Source organism: Pristis pectinata, chromosome 20 (genome assembly GCF_009764475.1).
Source record: "Pristis pectinata isolate sPriPec2 chromosome 20, sPriPec2.1.pri, whole genome shotgun sequence".
Lineage (NCBI taxonomy): Eukaryota > Metazoa > Chordata > Chondrichthyes > Rhinopristiformes > Pristidae > Pristis > Pristis pectinata.
In genome coordinates this window covers 27,647,237-27,668,668 of record NC_067424.1, presented here as the reverse complement: position 1 = coordinate 27,668,668, position 21,432 = coordinate 27,647,237, and the positions used below count along the sequence as shown (strand labels likewise).

At 38.5% G+C, this 21,432-nt stretch overlaps 1 protein-coding gene across 14 annotated transcripts in view; it reads left to right on the top strand.

Moving 5' to 3' along the window:
* ppfia4 (PTPRF interacting protein alpha 4) overlaps positions 1-21,432 on the top strand; it is a 450,605-nt gene that overhangs the window by 173,192 nt on the left and 255,981 nt on the right. The window contains exon 1 of one of the 14 annotated variants that reach the window (XM_052034521.1): positions 3,801-4,103. The exons of the other annotated variants lie outside the window; for them this stretch is intronic. Coding sequence (XP_051890481.1) covers positions 4,023-4,103 — 81 coding nt within the window. The 5' untranslated portion in view covers positions 3,801-4,022. Of the gene's footprint in view, positions 1-3,800; positions 4,104-21,432 lie in introns of those variants that run through there. 14 annotated transcript variants of the gene reach the window in all.

Below are 21,432 nucleotides of genomic sequence, written 5' to 3'. Positions count from 1 at the left end.
AGAAGGTTGTCAGGGAGATACGCGAGATGCCGAGATTATTTTGGAAAGGGCCGAGAAGTCCTTCCAGTGGAAAGGACTGAGAAACTGAGATTACTTTCCTCGGAGTCAAAATAGTTAAAGAGATTTGATAAAATATTCAAAATCCAATGCATTCAAACGTTCCCATTTACAGGAGAGATTTTCCAGGGATTTCCACACAGTGCCAGCTGTTTGGAATTGGCATCTTCAGTGTCCATAAACACTAATATGAAGTCAGTGATCACACGTGGATACATAAGCAGACAGGCCAGGGGAAAAATTATTATCAGTTGCCAATCAAATGTGTTCATGGTTAAAAGGCACTGCAGCCTTTGCAAACTGGAAAGAATATTGAATTTATTGGTATTTACCCACAGATTGAAACGTAATAAATTCACTGAAATAATGCAGCTAACAAACCTCTTATAAATATGCACTGGCATGAAGCCTAATCATCTTGGGTATTCCCTAGGGGTCCAGGATAGCTTGCTTCAACTCCAGTTCTGTGGATTCTGCAGTGACTGAAAAGTCCTGTGTGGTAGCTTCAAACTCTTCCAAAGGTGCATGGATGGTACTTTATAGGGGGTGAAGTGGGTTATTTGGTCCTTTCACTGTTGGCACTTGACCTTTGTGTGCTTGTGCAGCCTTGAGGTGCTTGGTGCCTCCGAGAAGCTCCTTCTCCATTTTGAGTAGTTATGTCCCATAAGTCAGTGAAGGTATTATGTTTTATCCCTTTGAGACATCCTCAAGGCATCTTGTCTGCCATCCTGGAAGTGTCTTGCTGTGATGGATCTCAGAGTGGAGTATTTGTTATGGGAGTCTGGATTAGGCATGTGACTGATGTCTAGGGAGAGGATCCTGACCTTGTTTCATCTTTTCTGCCAGTGGAGTTGGAGGATTTTGTTGAGACAGCTTTGGTTGCATTTCCAGTGCTTTATGCTCCATATTGTCAATTGTCCATGTCTCCAAAGCGGACAGGAGGTCAGGGATCACTGCAGCTCAGCAGACCATGGCTTTGAGGCTTTGATCTTCCATTGCTTTTTTTTCAGTCGGCCGAAGGTTATTCTGGCACATTAGAGGCAATGATGAATTTTGTCTTCAATATCTGCCTTTGCTAATGAGTTGCTTCCAAGATATGGAAAGTGATCCACTTTTCACAAGATCTCTGTGTGTTGTGTGGGTGCAGTGACAGAGTCCGTGGCTGTGGGTGGGGGCAGTGTGTAGTGTGACAGGTTGGCTGAGAACCTCTGTCGTCCAGTTTAAGGCCCATCTCTTGCTTTGTATTAAAGCCCACATGTCATCACTGTCACCACAGCAAGACAACATCCTTCTTAACTCTGAAAGCCTACAATACTGTTATCAAATAAAAAAGAGCAAATTTGTTTTGATGTTTACTATAAGCTATTTGAGCATTGTATACCAGCTTAATATTACCTAAAGCTTAAGTAATCTAAGATTTGGTGGGTTTTCAAAACCTTGATTCATTTTGATGGACTAGGTAACAACTGTCTATCTATGGCAGCAGGTTTAGTTATCAAAGCAGACAGATTTAAAGTAATTTGCAAGAGAACCGGGATGACACGAGTGAACAATTTACAGTGAGTTATCATCATCCAGAATGCGCTACCTAAAAGAGTGGTTGGATCAAATGCAACAACCTTTCAAAACGGAAGTAGACAAATACATATAAAGTAGAAATGTGCAGGACTAGGGGTAAGAGCAAGGTAGTACTAATTATAGCAGGGTAGCTCTTTCAAAGAACCAATACAGGTATGATGTGCTGAATAGCCTTTTCGTTCTGTTAATGTGTGAATGAATAGCAAACTAGTCATTGATGTATCTTGAGTCCACAGTTAGTTTCTAAATACATACTAGTTAAATAAATAAATCCATTCATAGCTAGGTGTTATTAATTATAGAGTCATAGAGAGCTACAGCTAGATTAGCAGCTTCCATTAAATGAAATTAGAATGAATGGCTTACATTTATACAGGGCCTTTCGAAACCTTAGGATGTCCCAGAATTCTTTGTCATCCACAAAGTTATATGGTCACTGTTGCAATTTGGGAAATGTGACAACCAATTTGTGCTAATCGCCAGACTTTTAAAATATTGATGACTAAGTATTGGTTGGGACATGAGGAATAACTCCCCTAATGCTCTTCAGTATAATGTAATGGGATCTTTTGTGTTCATTTGTGAGAGCAGAATGGGCCTTCATTTAATGTTTCACCTGAAGAATGGACCTCTGGTTTAGCACCACCACCGTACTAGAATAGCAACCTATATACTTGTGTTTGAGTCTCTGGAGTGGGTTTTGACCTCGCAACCTTCTCATTCAGAGCCAACAAGGTTACTATCAGAGCTAAATTGGACACACAGTTGTATTGCCATTAACCTGGAGCACAGCTGTCAGTGAAATGGTTAAGTTACAATACATTCATGCTGCTTAGTAGCAGATGGAGAATTTTACAGCATACATTTAATGGATAACAACACTAAAGTAGAATGATTTTAAAAAATGTAACTAGAAATTGAAACACAGGTGAAAATTTAGAATTCAGTTTTAGATCTGTCATTGTATGACTGCTGTTTTCACATAATAGGTTACTGTTAGTCATTATTGTATCCCTCGTAGATATAATGAGCAAATACTGTTTGTATCCTGTGAAAGACTATTAGTTGTTTCTCGTGATGAGGCTTCTGGTTTTACCGTTTGCAAGTATTATTATTTGCCCATACTGCACATTTAGTGGTCTGGTTGTGGGTTAGATTGAGGCAAATTGGCCCAGCAACAAATTCAGAGCCCGTGACTGCTACAAACCCAAGTCATGCCTGACCCACATTTTGTTGCTGATGTAAACAATAGTTGCTCGGTTGAAAGAATCCTGGCTCAGCAGGAATACTGAAAGAATCACACCATGTTCTCTTCTCAGCCTTGACAGAGGAGGTTTCCTTTATCACTAGATTTATAAGCAAACTTTCCAGAACTCTTGAAGAGGGAAGTAAATACTCAAAGGCTGTGAGGATGCATCAGTCATTGTCTAAGTCTGCAGTAATCTTGTGCTATTTTTTTCTTGTGGATGTGCGTAGGATTTTAAATCTCATTGTTCAAGATCCTTCTCTGTACAATATAGCGCAGAGCTGCATCAGTACTTTGAGATTGTTAAATGAACATATGTTGAAGGAGTAAATCATCTCTTGTGGCTTGCATATTCAATGGTTTATTATACCATTGATTTAGTGCAGTGTTTGTATTTTTAGTGTTAGAAGTTCATGCGTAATGTAGATAGTGTTGTTACTGTGGTAGAGTATTAGTTTCTTTAAAATGATGGAAACCTGCTTTCTCAGCGAAGCCTTTGAACATTTAAAGCTGTGATCTAATGTGCAACAACCAGAACGATGTTTTTCACTGCCAATATAATCCTATAAAATTCACAATATAATGGGAGCAGTTAACCACAGAGCGCTTTATGATTAATTTTGAAATCAGTTGTCATACAGCATATCCTGGGTTTAACTAGAGGCCTGATAATAGGGACTAAAACAGTATTGACGACCTGAAGTACCGTCTGACATTGTGCTCACTTGCGCCCACGTTGGTTGTTGGTCTGTTTGGCTTCTGACAGGAGGGTGTAATCAGTCACCTGGCTGTTATAAAGGCATGTGATTATCAGTGGGAGCAGATGGGCAGCTCCTATGCTCTTTGACTGCTTCACTGTGACATGCTCTCTCATGATCTCTGTCCCAGCTATAATTTCCTCATGTTTTACATCAGCCGTCCATTCAGTGAGGAACTGTTTTTCAACGACAAGGCAGCTTATTGGCTGGCTCCAGCTGAAGCTAACCCACGCTTGTGGGAGTTCAAATTTCCCTTGGTTATCCTGCTCCAAGTTAGAGAATACAGAGCAGTTTCTGTGAGATCCCCCACGTATTACAGGAAGAAGGAATTAAGCTTTGCAACTCTCTGCCATTTGTGGATTTGATTGCTGTGGTGCCTAAGTATGATTTTTTGCGACATGAACTCGGGGACTAACTCCATAAAGATTCAGCTGCAGAATGGAATTCGCTTTAGCACGTACCAGGTAAATCACTGTTCTCCTTCAGCAGGGTGTTTGGAGGAGGATTTAGTGGAGAGAATATATCAAACAAAGTGCTTTGTTAGAAAGGCTTGATTGTGGGTTTCATGATACATTGCAGACTTGGGTGACAAAGCTATGAAAATAGCACTGAGCAGTTTTTCATCTTAGGAATTCTAAATAGCTGGATTCCATATGCTAGGCTATTTTAAAGGGCAGGTTTTCATTATTTTACAATATTAGAAATCTTTGTCGCATAGCCAGCTTTGTACTTGCAGAAGAGATTTTGTAATGCAGTATGTCATATAACTGATTCATATTCATTCAGAGTGTCGGACTTAAAACTAGTGAGTCGTCGTACCAAACCCACCAGAGCTCTGCTATTAGGAATTCCATGAATAAAGATGAATAATTAAAACTCTAATTCCTGTACTGTAAATAAAAGCACAGAGGAGCTACAGTATAGGTATGGTCACAAGAGAGGATTGTTCCACAGTTTTAAAATTCTTCAATAGTAATAGTTTTGGCACAAAATTGAATCGATTCATTTGATTATTTTGGATTGTCAAAACAAAAGATATATTTGAGGTATAGTTATTTGGATGCAGTACTCAGAAGAATTGCTAAATATTTGACAACTGGGGTACTTTAATCTTTCTCAATTGATTCATATGATTTTTATCTTTTTTTTACAAAGGCTTCCTTTATCTATATATTTGTTATCTGAAGTCTCCATGTAAGCCCTCCAGAGTGTGTGTTCTCAGGAGAGAGAGTCAGGAGCTCCTGCAGTTCACTGCTGAAGTGGATTTGGTGGCAGCATTGCTTCAGCGGTGATTTACAGTGCAAGGATGCTTCTATTTCAGTTAAGAGCATGCTTAAACTAAGGATCATCTCCACACCGTAAAAACAATTTTCTTTCTGAAAATATCTGGCAGATGAGGTTAACATAAATGCTGTTATCAAGTTTGGTTTTACGATCTGACCAGATTAAATGAGAATAAAGTCATAGAATTATAAAAATTGAAATACTTGTTCATGACATGGCATATAATTTATATAATAAACTTGTTGACTATCAAAAATGAGTTATTCTACTGGTGATTTTCAAACAGGACAGAATAGGAACTTAATGACGTTTACCTGTTACTGAATTGGTTGATGTGGTACTGAAGGGACAGGGTAGGTGTCCTGTACACTTATTAAACTCTTGAGTTCTGCTATGCTAATTACCCAGGGTTGCCATAATGCTCATGTGCCATCCATTTAAATGGCATCCTTGATGAAATGGCATTGCTGATGCACTGTGCATGGTTAACTCATCTGCAATATTTTCTGGACCAGTAATCAGTTGAAGAATCAGTTGGATAAACATGACAACTGGAAATTTTTGTTTGTCTTTATCCTTGTCTAAGACCAGTTGAAGGGTTTAGACTACAAAAGTGCAGCAGTTTATGAGAGGGAAGATACTGTCAACTGAATACAATATGATTTTATTATATACTTCACTGTAGGAGGGACCATTTCTCTGGGGAAAAAGTAGTTGTAACCATTATAAAAAATTATCACTGGTTTCTGTGAATGAAAACAAAATGAGTGAATTGAGTACATTTTATATAATATTGGAATGCAACGATCCAATATGTTTCTAAAAGAATATCAGCTGAATCAACATAAAATGTAATCCTCAAATTTGATCAAGGATGTACTTAATTTATTGTGACATATTTTCAGTTCCTTTTTTAAAAGGTATATTTTAATCCTAAAGGCCAATAAAATATAATTAATAGTCTGATTCATTACTGTAAGAGTAACTTTTTGGTATATGTTAGAAGGCTGGATAAAAAGATTGAACTGAAACTATAGTTTAACAATCTAGTGCAAATCTATACAACTTGTATTGGAGGCCCTTAGCAGAATGAATTTTGTGGAGATTTTCCAATGATTGTGGAATCTAAGAAGCATTACACATGAGATGTGATTCATCTCTAATAGATTTTTTTTTCTTTGGAGCAAGTAACTCCAGTGTTGTTGTCAATCATGTAGCCTGGAAGTCTGTTTTTGCTGATATTTTTGACCTTAATTTCATGACTCATTGAAATAAAAAATAGAGACTAGGGAGAAGAAAGCTTGATTGTTGATCACATTGAAATTTAAACTGAATGCAAAGATAGTTCTGAATTCCATTGAAAATGATCAGGCTATCTGGAGATTTAGATTAAAGGTTATAAATAATTCTGGAAATAATGATCATAAATCCAGGGTCTAAATTGAAATGTTGTCTCTTTGTACACTTTAAATTTGTTGAGAAAACATAAATGGGGCTGCATGCAATTGCTCTTAAAGGTTAAGGATTTGCAATAATGGTTCCTATTTTTAATTGGTGTGGTGACCAGATGTTAATCAATGAAATAACATGCTGTATAAGTGAGGTGTGGCTGGTGGGGGTGCTGGGTGGCAAAAAGAGGAGGGGATGACACTATGTTCATATTCATGATCATTCTGTGGAGCTGGTGGAGTACAGTGACTTATGTACTTGTGATTCTGATAGTTAACTGTTTTAGAATAATCACAGCTTAATATTACAAAAGAGTCTCAACACAAGGAGTTAAAATAAAGAAAAACAGAAAACGCTGGAAATACCTAACAGATCAGACAGCATCTGTGGAGAAACATAATTAATGTTTCAGATCAATAACCTTCCTTTCATCTGATATATTTTCTGCTTTTATTTCAGATTTACATGATCTGCAGTCTTTTTATACAAAGTGCTGGTAATTGTAGGGTTTTCAAAACAAAAAATTATTTCCCATGTAGGAATTTATTCTTTGTTCTAAATAATACATACAGTATATATGATATCACTGGTTCAAACCCAATGTTTCCATGCAAGTGACAATATTCATCTCAATGAGGAGCTTTCTTATTTAATAGTCAACAATATCTGAAAGAATGAGCTTGCTAAGTGGTAAAGCACAGACACAAACCCATAAACTGGCAATGTTTGTGGTGGAATATCCTGGTACATAATACACATTTCATTTTTCTCCTGCTCTATCTGATGGCAATAGCAGAGATGCATGATAAGGGCATGAGAAAATAAAACTTTCATTTTATTTTGAATTCATTGGGAATGCAATGTCTAGCAATGAATTGGAGATGTGATGACAAATGTACAGCAAACATAATTTACTCAGGAAACAGTCTGTTCAAAGAGCAGAGGAAATTAACTAGAACAACTTCTCCCAGTAAAAGCAAGACAATTTCTACAGAAAATGAAGCAGGGATTGTTCTATATAAATTATATGCTAAAATCATTCTGTCATTTATCATGCTTGATTGACAAAGGAGTTACTGAATCATCTCCAATCTGGTTAATGATAGTGTTGCGACTATATGCAGCCTCCAAGTTTTTGTGCTTCCACCTATTTTCCATCATTACCTAATAGAGACTAGTTTTTAACATAGTTTTTTTTATATACAAAGACTCTGCTGTTTTGTTCATGCCTCTTAAGTTCCTCCTTAATGAGCTTCTGGTGAAGGACCTGGTATTTTTCCCTTGGGGAGAATTGAATCATCCTGATGGGAATGAACTCATCTATTGAGCTGCCACTTAATTAGTGAAAGAGAGGCTAAAATTTGGCAGAGTATCTGTTTAACATCTTTTTTGCTGTGGGTTAAAATGAATTATTTTTGTTTTGTGGGTACTGGGAAATTATATCAAGTACTTGAAACGTTAGCTCTGTTTCTCTTCCCACATATGCATCCTGACCTGCTAAGTATTTCTAGCATTTTCTGATTTTATTTTAGGTTTCCAGCATCTGCAGGTTTTTTTTTTAATTTTCACCTGGAGGAAACCCACATGGTCACAGGGAGAATGTGCAGACTCCAACCAGACGGCATCAGGGTTCAGGATTAAACCTGAGTTACTGGAGCTGTAAGGCAGAAGCTCTACCTCAACACCATGGTGCCCCTATCTTCCAAGACAAACCCAGTGTGGCACTTACGGTCTTGAGATTTTCATTAATAATAGGTGTCACTTGGTTGTAGGTTTTGAAGTCCCTTACCTTAAGTGAATTGTTTGAGCTTACTTTCCAAAAATCCTCAGTGATCAGCAAGAAGAGTACTGATTTATCATTTGGGAGTATGTATAGCAGGTGATGATTTGAAGGTTTCCTTGATGTTAACCTGATTCATGAGGCTTTCTGTGGACCATTGTCAAGGCTGAGGGCTCTGCTGGCTCTTATCACCTCACTATAAACTACTGTGGTCACCTCCAGTTTATTTGCCTTGCTGGGGCGGGCTGCACTCTGGTTGGTTGATTGTTGGCTAAAAGTCAAAGCTTTATTACTATTGATTCAAAATGTTCTTTTTAACTTGTCTGTGGGGCTTCTCACAACTTGAGCATTTATCTCTGAATGTTATGGTGGATTTTGTTGACTCATCTGTATTGAGCTTACTTGAATGTTGGATGTGATGTCTGGGTCATTGTTAATTGACCTTTCTTTATTTCCCTTATTTTTATTACCCTTATTTTGAACTTGATAATCGGTTCCAATTGCGACTTGGTTTACCAGCTGAGAGGGGAATTAAGAGCCACCCATTTCTTATAGGATTGGATCAGGTGTAGGTTAGACTGGAGAAGGGTAGAAGGCAGGTAGTCATTTTCCATTCAGGCACCAGTGAATCAAATTCAAACAAATCATTTCCCTCCATAGATGCTGCCTGACCTGGTGAGTTCTTCCAACATTTTGTGTTCATTGCTCCATATTTCCAGCATCCCCTGCAATTTTTCTTGTGTCACCAGTGAATCAAATGTGTTTCTATATATATCTCGCACTTATTTGCAAGTTGACAAGTTATCAAAGAAAATTATTTTGTTGACTCCATTGGGCACAGTATGGAGAATCTCTCTGCAGTAATAAAGTTGTATATGACAGGAATATTTCAACAAACTTGTGTTCTACTCTTATCCAAAATTGCCAAAAGCATATCCACTGAGGTACATCTGTTCAAAGTTGATTAAAAAAATGAAGAGATGGAGAAAACTGGAATGTGTTATAAATTTTAATTAAGAAATAAAACCGGAGTACTAAATACACATTTTATTCTCTCCAATTCTCCTTCATTTAACAGTTCTATTTCTCTTTGTATGATCCAATGGCTTTAATTATGAACTTTATGCAGAAAGCAGAGAGTACATATTGAAGCCTCAGTGAAGTGGGCAGCTAGCTCACTCATTGCTCAGCTGGTGAGAGATATGCACAGAAGGTTTACAATGTCTGTCTTTTCACTTCATTAACCCCTCCAACTCCTGAATGTTAGATAGCAAATTATACAGGGAGTACCTGATTGAAATGTCAATTAGTCCTGGCACGCCAAGCCATAATGACAACTGCATGAAGTATCTTTATTGCTGAATCTCAGCGTATCTCCCTTAATATTCTTAATCCATTTAACTGCTCTTTGTAAAGATCCAGAACTGCCTTAATAAATCAAAGCCTTATTTTGGCCATTATTATTTAAATTATTTCACTGAAGTATTATGAACTTGATTGAGAGTTTTGCTTTTTGAGTTTTTTGACGAGGTGACAAAGGTTATTGATGAAGGTAGAGCTGTGGATGTTGTCTACATGGATTTTAGTAAGTTGTTTGACAAGGTCCCTCATGGGAGGCTCCTCCAGAAGATTAAGATGCATGGGATCCAAGGTGATTTGGCTGTTTGGATTCAGAACTGGCTTGTCCATAGGACACAGAGGGTAGTGGTCGATGGGACTTATTCTAGCTGGAGGTCTGTGACTAGTGGCGTTTCTCAGGGATCTGTATTGGAACCTCTGCTGTTTGTGATGTATAGAAATGACCTGGATGAAAATGTACATGGTGGGTTAGTAAGTTTGCAGATGATACAAAGATTGGTGGTGTGTGGATAGTGTAGAAGACTGGCAAAGGATACAGCGCGATATAGATCAGTTGCAGATATGGGCGGAGAAATGGCACATGGAGTTCAACCCAGCCAAATGTGAAGTGTTGTACCTTGGGAGATCAAATGTAAAGAGGCAGTACACTGTTAATGGCAAGACCCTTAACAGTGTTGATGAGCAGAGGGGTCTTGGGGTCCAAATTCATAGCTCCCTGAAAGTGGCTACACAGGTTGATAGGGCGGTAAAGGAGGCACGTGGCATGGTTGCCTTCATTTGTCGAGGCATCGAGTTCAAGTGTCAGGAAGTTATGCAGCAGCTTTATAAAACTTTAGTTAGGCCGCATCTGAAGTATTGCATTCAGTTCTGGTCGCCCCATTATAGGAAGGATGTGGAGGCTTTGGAGGGGGTGCAGAAGTGGTTTACCAAATGCTGCCTGGATTAGAGGGCATGCGCTATGAGGATAGGTTGGACAAACTTGGGTTGTTTTCTCTGGAGTGGTGGAGGCTGAGGGGAGATCTGATTGAGGTTTATAAGATTATGAGAGGCATAGATAGAGTAGACAGCTAGTATCCTTTTCCCCAGGGTTGAAATGTCTAATACCAGAGGGCATGCATTTAAGGTGAAAGGGGATAAGTTCAAAGGAGATGTGTAGGGTAAGTTTTTTACACAAAGAGTGGTGGTTGCATGGAATGCACTGCCTGGGTGGTGGTGGAGGCAAATACTATAGGGGCATTCAAGAAGCTTTTAGATAGGCACATGAATGTGAGGGAAATGGTAGGATATGGAGATTGTGTTGGCAGAAGGGATTAGTTTATTTGGGCATTTTATTACTAATGTAATTGGTTCAGCACAACATTGTGGGCAGAAGGGCCTGTTCCTGTGCTGTACTGTTCTGTGTTCTATCACCTTAAACTCCTTTAGTATATAAGCAGTAGTTTCACAACTGATCTGAATTGAGTAGGCATTTTGTTTAATCTGGTGCTTTTACTTTAAAGTTAGAATATTTTATTAGAGCAGTTAAGTGAGAAATTCCATCACAAAAATTCATGGTCAACTTTGAATAAATATCTACAAACTGCTGAATCATTATTGATAAGGGATGCTTTCAGATGGACCTTAGAAGATTATGGCATAGAATTATGTCTTGCTGAAGCAATCGGAAACCAATCCCACTCCTCCACATACTCCCCATCTGCTTCACGTGCTTGCTTTTGACTGAAAAGTTGAAATGGTGTAATCCCACCCCAGGAGTTGAACATGTGCTCTAACCTGACATGGTTGTTCATAATGGGGGAGAAACATAAAGAGCTATGGGGGAGAAAAAAAAGGGGATTGGAATTAATTGCTGACCCTACCAAAGTGCTAAAGAGGCATGATGGCTGAATGGTCTCTTTCTGCGTGGTATCATTCAGTAATTATATATTGAGAGTATTGCCAGAAGATGCTAAACTTTGGAAATTAAAAAGAAAAATAATCCTGCATCTGCTCAGCAGGATAATATGCAAAATGGGGATTAGGATGAGCAGAGACATGCCTTTCCTCCTCACTCCTCCCACAATCATCCAGACAGTGTGTATAAGGTTATGAAGATATGTTCAAATGTTCACCCTGTGTCATTAAGGACACATGGGCTGGGAAACAGTCCATATCATGATTTTCTGTAATATGAAGCCATGTCATCTGCGCATGCGTCAAGAAATGTGAGTTGAAAAAAATTACATTTTGTGTTTATTTAGTTACTTTCACGGAAATTCCGTGAGAGCAAATTGTATTCCATATCTCAAATTTTTGGGTAGTGATTTGTGAATTCTGTAAGGGCGACTTTCTGTTTCCCAAACAGCTGTAACATGGGGCCACCTGTTTTAAAATGGAAGTAAAAGATCTCATTGACAATATAAAGAATAAGGGCAATCAATGCCACCAAAATAAATAAGCTGGACATTAGTTTCCTTGCTGCTTGGAAGTTGGTTGAATTTGTATTTGATTAGGTATATTGTGCTTTAGAGATGTGAAATGTGTGATACAAGTACAACTTTGCTACTCTTCATTAATTGATTCCTTCTACAAAATCTGAAATGCTATCAATTTGTATTTTGTTTTATTTAACTGTGCTCACTTTTTCATGAACCTGTTTTAAATCTTTTGGGCTCTTTGTTAATTTTATGCCTTCAGTATTCTTTCATTGAATGTACACTTAATTTCTCTATTTTTTTCTCAAAATATTACTTTGTATTTATCTACAACAGCTTGTGTTTGTATTGCATCCTTATTGTGGGAAACTCCTTAAGATGATTCACAGGACCGTAATCAGATAAACATTGAGACTAAGTTAAGATTAGAGACATTGTTCATATCACCATTAAATTGTACCTTCCATCTGTCCGTTCATTGTTCCAGCATTTCTGTCTTCGAAAGGATTTTCCGACTTTCCCCATCCTCTTAATTTCTTGTCAGATCACTTATTTCTGCATTATCCTAACAAAGCTGCTAGTGGAGGCAGCCGTTCTGTTGGTACAGCGGCACAGCTAGCTGGGCTCCTGCCTCACCACAGCGATGTGGGTTCAATCCTGATTTCTGGTACTGTCTGTGTGGAGTTTGCATATTCTCCCTGTGACAGCATGGCTTTTACCTGGGTGCTTTGGGCTATACTTGATGGGCTAAAATGTATTTCTTTTATGTCATAAGTAAATATGAAAAAAATAATGTCATGTCATGTTCTCTTTACCAAAGTCCATATTATCATATCTGGACAATCGATGCTCCCAGCACTGGCCCACTTCAAACCCTTCTCCAACCATTTGACAGTTAACCAACGTTGTATCTGATGTGCTGTATTCTCTTTTGTACTATACATATGAATCATTTTAAAAGCCTTTTGAACTTTTCTGAAAATTCATACACAGTACATTTCCCTTACCTATCCAGCTGGTACTAATTCAGCGAGTGTGATTGTCAGAGAAGCAGATTGAGGCAATCTCTGTTACCCGTACAACAGTTCAAAACAATTAGTGAATCAGAAGGAAAAATAAATTAATGCTGAGCTAAGCAAAGTGAGCCCTGTCTTTAACTCAACTATTTCCATTATGCTCATTGGGAATTATGCAATCTATGAGATGATTTTCAGAGAAAAATATTGATTTTAGGATCACTATGGTAGTATATGTTGGAACATGCGATCTCCCTGCTGTCCTGGAACATAACACAAAGTTTAATTATATTTTGTGTGTTTATTGATTATATTGAGTCCTAGTGACGAATTGATTGTGACTCTGGACTGGTAAACCAAATAATTATTCAAGTTGTTCAGTCAACAGTGTGTTGTGTATTGGTTGAGCCCGTCATCTGCCAGAGCAATCATCAGCCATAAAGGACCAAAGTTGTGAAATATCAGCCTATGGGTGACTGAGTTTATGTAATATTAAATAAAATCTGTAAACTATTTGAAGTCTGTGTTGTAATTTGATGATTCTCATCAACAGCTCAAAGTTCACTTTTAATGTGTGTGGTGCAATTTATATTGCTTGATATGAAGCTGCTCCATTTATTCCATCGGCAAAGATTGTAGTGTTTCTTTTTTGTATGCTGAACATTTAAACCTATATCAGAAAAGATTGACCAGATTAGTAAAGTTAAAACCAGCAAAGACTCAAATTGTTTGCTATGTTGAGCTACAGTTGCTTTCCCTTTCAAAGTGTAGTGATGCCATGCAGAAGTTTTCATTTCTGCATACTAGTAACTAATACTTGTAGTCCTTTAATTGATGACTAGAATGTACAAAATAATTGTAATTCTGGGGATGAAATCATCTATTACATGGGACTAAGGAAGGATATTCCAGAAGTTGGCACGATTCTCTATCATATATATAACCCTAGAGAAGATTTGTAATTGTGTTTGAGAGCATTACCACCCTCCCTCTGTCGCAGACAGGGTTTAATATTGTTGAACATGAGATGAAACGCATGAATTATTAATAATATCCTCATCATTAGGCAGAGCAGCATGCAGCTGAGCTGAGGGATTTGTTTGCAAGCCATGACGATGTTTTCAGTTTGGTTCAGCAAAGTATTTTCTTATTGGGACTCATCAGTGCATGTAAAAAGTGGCAATGAGAGTGGAGCTGGAGAGAAGAAAATACAAGTATCGTCTTGGTTCCCAAGAGAGTCATTGTCTGAGAATCCCTGTGCAGCTAAGTAATACATTTAAATTACATTAAAACTGGAAATAGTTTGAAATTGACACTGGGACTCATTGCACTTTATCCAAGATCCCAGTTTACTTCCCTCTTAGACTTCTTTTCTGCAATCAGCAGGCTTTTGATTGGCAAGCATTTCACCGACCAGATTCACCTTAGCAGTTTTGTGCACTAATTTAATCTTTGTGGTGTTCTGTGGGCTTGATCTTTCACTTGCTGTTTTTCAAAGCATTCTTTTTACTCTTATTAATGTTGGCAGAAGTTATTTGTTCAATCAAATTCAGGGAGAATTTTTTTTAGAAAGAGTTATTGTACTAGAATTTTAAGATTACCATTATCTCCTTATGCAGTTCTATATTTCCATTTTGTTTTAGAAGTTTCTTTTCCCTAGGAATGTCACCTATGATTTTTTTTCCTCCAACTGAACCTAGCTAAGGCTAAACCAAATAGAAAGAAATGCTTATATTAACGAGAGTGCATGGCCCATTTGGAGCATAAGTGCAAACATAGGTCATACAGACAGAATGGTCTGTTTGTATGGTGTAAATACTATAATTCTGAGCATGGCTGGGGTCTTTTTATAATGTAGCCTTTATTAAATTTAAGTAATATATAATTGTAAGTGGTAATTATTTACTCCATCCATGAACCTGACAGCATTCTTTTTCCCATTGTTTAAATAGGGTTGATCCATTACATGGTTACGTAGGTGCCTCTAACCAACAGGGTAGCCATTAGTATAAATCCTGACATGTGAAGCATATTGAAGAGGTTTTTTTTCCTTTTTTTTGGCTAGTTGGTTTATGGAGCAGCCAGTCGTAACCGTTCACCATTTTGCTACACAGACATCTTTCAGACTTGTTGCAAATAACTCTATGGACTTTATGAAGATGGCATAGTCCATTTAAGTAATATTATCATCACCAGGTCAATCCATTGAGCAAAAAGACAGTCAAAAGAGAGAAAGTTTAATCTATATAATTCTGTACCATCATTCATTTGCCAGGGTATTCCAGGTGCAGAATAATCTCCAGCTTTAGTGCCTTTGAGTCCACTTTGCTGTAAATATACTATAAAGATATTGATGCTATTTCAGCTTCCATGTGAATGAGGATGGAATTTGCCTCGGTATTTCCCTAATCTCATGCTATAATACAAAGATTGGATGAAACATCAGGGAACACGGCTATGATTCTTTCTTCCCTTATTTTGTTGAGGAATCAGGAGAATCACTTTGAAATTCCTACCTTTAGACCTTTTTTGGGGGAGGCATGACCTATTCACTAAGGATGGGTTTCACCTGAACTCCAAAGGTTCCAATATCTTGGCGGGAATGTTTAATTTAGTTGTAGGGGACGGTTTAAACTGATCTGGCAGGGGGATGGAAACCAGGATGTTAGGTTACAAGATGCTAAGGTAAAGGAGGAAGTTTATAGAAACAAGTCCAATGAGGATGGCAAGAAGGACAGGCAGGTGAGAAGTCAGGATAATTTGCTGAATAATAGAAGTACAACAAGTCAGGATGTTAGGATACAGAATGTTAGGATAGGGGATGAGGTATATAGGAACATGTCTAAGGTAGTATGTAGTGAAGATGGTAAGAAGGATAGACAGGTGGAAAGCCAGGATAATCTGCTGAACAATAGAAGTACAACAAAATTAATAGCAGATACCGGACTAAACGTACTATATTTAAATGCACATAGCATTAGGAATAAAGTAGATAACCTAGTGGCACAACTACAGGTTAATAAATATGACATTGTGGCAATCACTGAGTCATGGCTTTATGATGGATGTGATTGGGAACTGAATGTCCAGGGGTACACAGTGTATAGGAAGAATAGGCGGGTAGGCAGAGGGGGAGGTGTGGCCATGATGGTTAGTGGTGATATAAAATCAATAGAAAGGAAGGATATTGGGTCAGAGGAGGTGGAATCCTTGTGGGTGGAGCTAAGAAATAGCAAGGGTAAAAGGACAATAGTAGCAGTCATATATAGGCCCCCTAATAGCAGTCAGCAAGTGGACGATAAGTTGCAGTTTGAGATAGAAAAAGCATGCCAGAGTGACAATGTGAAGATAATTATGGGGGATTTTAACATGAAGGTGGACTGGGAAATCCAGAATGGCGGTAGTACTCTGGAGAGGGAGTTTGTGGAATGTCTAAGGGACGTTTTTCTAGAGCAACTTGTTGAAGAGCCCACCAGGGGATCGGCTGTTTTGGATTGGGTGCTGTGTAATGAACCGGAGGTGATTAGGGAACTAAAGGTAAAGGAACCACTGGGAACCAGTGATCACAATATGATTGAGTTCAATTTCAAGTTTGAGAAGGAGAAGCTGATAACTGGTGTATCAATATTTCAGTGGAACAAAGGAAATTACAATGGTATGAGAGAGGAGTTGGCCCTAATTGATTGGAAGAGTAAGCTGGCTGGAGGGACGGCAGAGGAGAAATGGAAGGAATTTCTACAGGAAATAAGGAAAATGCAGGATAGATATATTACAAGAAAAAAGGTTTTGAATGGAAAAAAGGCACAAATGTGGATAACGAGAGAGGTGAAGGCTAAAATAAAAGCAAAAGGGGTGGCGTACAAAGAAGCAAAAATTAGTGGGAAAACAGAAGACTGGGAAGCTTTTAAAAACCTGCAGAGAGAAACTAAGAAGGACATGAGGAAAGAAAAGATGAATTATGAAAGGAAGTTGGCGGATAACATTCGAAAGGATACTAAGAGTTTTTTTAAATACATAAGGTGTAAAAGAGAGACATGGGTTGATATAGGACCAATTGATAACGGTGCAGGAGCTATTATAATGGATGATAGAGAGATGGCAGAGGAATTGAATGAATATTTTGCATCGGTCTTCACCGTGGAGGACATCAGCAATGTGCCGGTTAGTCAGGAGTCTCACGAAATGGAATTGAGTTCAGTTAAGATTACTAGGGAGAAGGTGCTAGGAAAACTAAATGGGCTAAAGACTGATAGGTCTCCCGGACCGGATGAGGTGCATCCCCGCGTTCTGAAGGAGGTGGCTTTAGAGATAGCGGAGGCATTGGCGATAATTTTCCAGAAATCGATAGATTCTGGCGTGGTTCCGGAGGACTGGAGGGTCGCAAATGTAGTTCCGTTGTATAAGAAAGGTGGGAGGCAGCATAAAGGAAATTACAGACCTATTAGTCTGATGTCAGTGGTGGGAAAGTTATTGGAATCTATCCTCAAGGATGGGGTTACGGAATACCTAGAGGCACAAGGTAAGATAGGTCCTAGCCAACATGGTTTTGTGAAGGGAAGATCCTGCCTGACCAACCTATTGGAGTTTTTTGAAGAAATCACAGGTAGGGTGGATAAGGGAGAGGCGGTAGATGTTGTGTATTTAGACTTTCAAAAGGCCTTTGATAAGGTGCCTCACAAGAGACTGATTAATAAGATGAGAGGTCATGGAATTACAGGTAGGATAACAGAATGGGTGGAGCATTGGCTGGTTGACAGGAAGCAAAGAGTGGAAATAAAAGGATCTCGTTCTGATCAGTTACCGGTTACTAGTGGTGTGCCGCAGGGGTCGGTGTTGGGACCGCTCCTTTTTACCTTGTACATTAACGATTTGGATGATGGAATAAATGGTTTCGTGGCTAAATTTGCGGATGACACCAAGATAGGGGGAGGAGTAGGGAGTATTGAAGAGATAGGAAGGTTGCAGAGGGACCTAGACAGTTTAGGAGAATGGGCAAGGAAATGGCAGATGAGATTCAATGTAGAGAAATGTGCAGTTGTACACTTTGGAAGCAGAAATAAGCGGGCAGATTATTATCTAGGAGGAGAGAAAATCCAAAGCACGGAAGTACAAAGGGACTTGGGGGTACTCGTGCAGGATACCTTAAAGGTTAACCACCAGGTCGGATCGGTGGTAAAGAAAGCGAATGCTATGTTGGCATTCATTTTGAGAGGTATAGTGTATAAAAGTAAGGAAGTGTTGATGAGGCTCTACGGGGCACTAATGAGGCCTCATTTGGAATATTGTGCGAAGTTTTGGGCCCCACATCTTAGGAAGGATGTGTTGACGTTGGAGAGGGTTCAGAGGAGATTTACGAGGATGATTCCAGAAATGAAAGGGCTTACGTATGAGGAGCGTTTGTCGGCTCTTGGACTGTACTCACTGGAGTACAGAAGAATGAGAGGGGACCTCATAGCAACATTTAAAATATTGATAGGAAAGGACAGAGTAAATGTGGCTAGGCTGTTTCCCTTGGTGGGTGAGTCCAGGACCAGAGGGCACAATCTTAGAATTAGAGGGTACAGTTTCAAAACAGAGATGAGGAAAAATTTCTTTAGCCAGAGGGTGGTGAATTTGTGGAACTCCTTGCCACGTACAGCAGTGGAGGCCAGATCAGTGGGGGTGTTCAAGGAGGGGATAGATAGATATCTAGATAGTCAGGATATCAAGGGATATGGGGATAAGGCCGGAAATTGGGATTAGAATAGTTTTTTTTTCTTCCCCCATTCCCCATTTCTCATTTCTATTTCCCTTTCCTTGGAGCTGACTCGATGGGCCGAATGGCCTACTTCTGCTCCCTTGTCTTGTGATCTTGTGATTTCCTTTTCTCTGACTACCTTTTTGGGAGCAGAAAAATGTTCTTTAACTTGAAGTGTTAAACAGCACAGGCAAGCAGTTGGATTAATAGATTTTAAGTTGTACTCACAAGTGTAAATGATTTCTATACTTTTATAAGGTTTTGGTGACCTCCATGACCTATGCTCCCACATATTGATAACCCAGAGAAGGATAGCAGAATCTTTAAATCCAAAAACAAAATACTGTTTTAAATTGGTAGGTGAAAATTATTTAATGTAGAAGATAAAGGCAATTAAAACACATGCTTAGAAATATCTACATGAAACGGAAGTAAAATAATAAAAAAACTTTCCCTTTCCCTTCCCTCTGCCTCATTATTCACTGGTCAAGAATCTTTATTAAAGTTTCAGATCCTGGATAAAATCATGTTTAATTTGATAGAGGAGAACAATGAAACAGCCAAATAATGTTATACATAAATCATGTTCTGGTCTTGGGTATTTGTGGTGCCATTTCTGGAGGTTTTATATGGTTAGACCTGTCACAAAATGTGCTAAGTTTTCTTTCACAAAAGGTGACAAAGTGAGAAAACAAGCTTAGTACAAGAACTAAGAATAGAAGTTGCCTCTGTCAGTTGCCTGTTTTGTGCTAACTGTTGGTGATCTGACGCAGTGCACAGGGACTTATTTTTCTTCAGTACATTATTTGGATCAATTGATGTCATTTGCCATCATTCACAAGGAGAATGAGCCAGCGAATGCTCTGACTCCGATGTGCCACTGTGTGCAATGGAGAAGGAACTTTCCTTGCTTAAATCCAACTTGCATTAACCTGTCTTATTTAAGCCAGGATAACAAATTAACCCTAATGCCCCAGGGCCACAGAAGGGTGACATCAGCTTGGATTGCCACTCTTAATACTACTTACATAACTCCTATTGAAAGATGTATTTAATCTACTGATCAAGTCCTTCACATTCAAATATTCTCCCACTTCTTGTTTGAATGAGCTTGAAAGATGGATACATATTTAAGGTGCTGGGGAACAGGTGTGAAACTGTACATCAGCATGAGTTACCATCACCTGAATATGAAATGAAGACCAGTGTAAACAAAAAATTCCATGTACCAATCAAATTCACATTTACGGCTAGGAGGGCTGTGTAATTATTGAACACTCACTGACAAGGGTTGGAACGTCAGGAAAAAATGCCATGATTGCAATAATTTGTTTTTTTTCTAAAAGTGGAAAAACAGTCTACACACCATTAAGTAAGCACACAGAATGATCTCCATTGTATCTTATTACTGACATTCAGTTGTGCAGGGATATTTGTTTGTTATCCAATGATTGAAATATTGTCCAACCTTTCCTCGCATGAGATGCTGAATCAGAAGGAAGTACTGTAACACCAAGGACTATACATTTGCTAAATTCACAAAGTGTAGCTTTAAACTCCATCATTGTTGGAAATCTGCTAATCCAGCATACTTGGGATTTGGTGGTGCGGGAATACCAGATTCTCTGGACTATTGGATGCTATTCCCATTAATACATCGGCACCATTTTTTAATAAACTTTTTTAAACGTTGCACAGGGTTATAATAAATTTCCTGTGAACCCAGCAAGTTTAAAGGGAACATGGGAAATGAGATGCTCATCAGTTTAGAGAAACACTGGGAAGTGGGGTCTGGTGAATGGGAGTGCAGAAACCAGGGCCCCAGTGAGTGGAAGAGAAGGCGGCAAACATCACCTGGTGAGCCAAATACCAAACCATTGAGATTTCTCAAATAGTGCATTATCTGAGTTTTATTGTGTCTCTATCAAGGGGAATTTATTTAATGTAGGAGTGGAAATTCAAGCTGATTTTGTCCTCTTGGCCAAAGGAATCGTGGCCAGTTTTGACCTTTTTAACTATTCTTCTGGGTCAGAGTGAAATTTGAGTTTCTTTTACCCTGAACCCCCTGACATTTTTTTCCTATTTACTTCCTTACCTTCTGGAAGATTTGGGGCTGGTGATATAATGCATTGCAGGCAGTATTGTCAAATTGGAAAACAATTTACATGAGCAGACTGAATAGACCAGCAGACATTTGAGTAGTTTTCATATGTTTCATTTCTAGTCCTCTTTTAGCATTTGTCTCCCAGCTGTATGGCCTTTAATCTCTGTTCCCTACTTCGCCATTCTATTTCCTTGTATCTTAGTTTATTTTGAGCCTGCAACTTTATTTCTTTGTGTTTTGCATTCTTTCAATCTTTGTTATGGATCCCCTTTGCAGTTAATAAATTGTCAACCTCACTGGATATTCATGACAAGTCAAAACATCTAACAAAACACATGTGGCAAAGAATTATTTCTTGTGAACTTGCATGCTATTCTTTATTTGTTTAGCAAAAAGCAATATTGAGCTAGACCTCAAGGCTATAGAGAGCAGTTGAGAAAGTTCCATTTAACTTCACAGTATTTCGTTTAGTTTTCATTTTAAAAAAACTGGCAAAATTACACAAAAAAAAATACATATATGAAAATAGGCAATCCCACAAGAAAGTTTAGTTTTATTTGTGGCTGCATTCTGGATGAGTGTAGTCTCAAATGTAATATTTTTGTATATGAAAAAAGGTTGGAATCACATCCTGGAAAGTTGTATTTAGT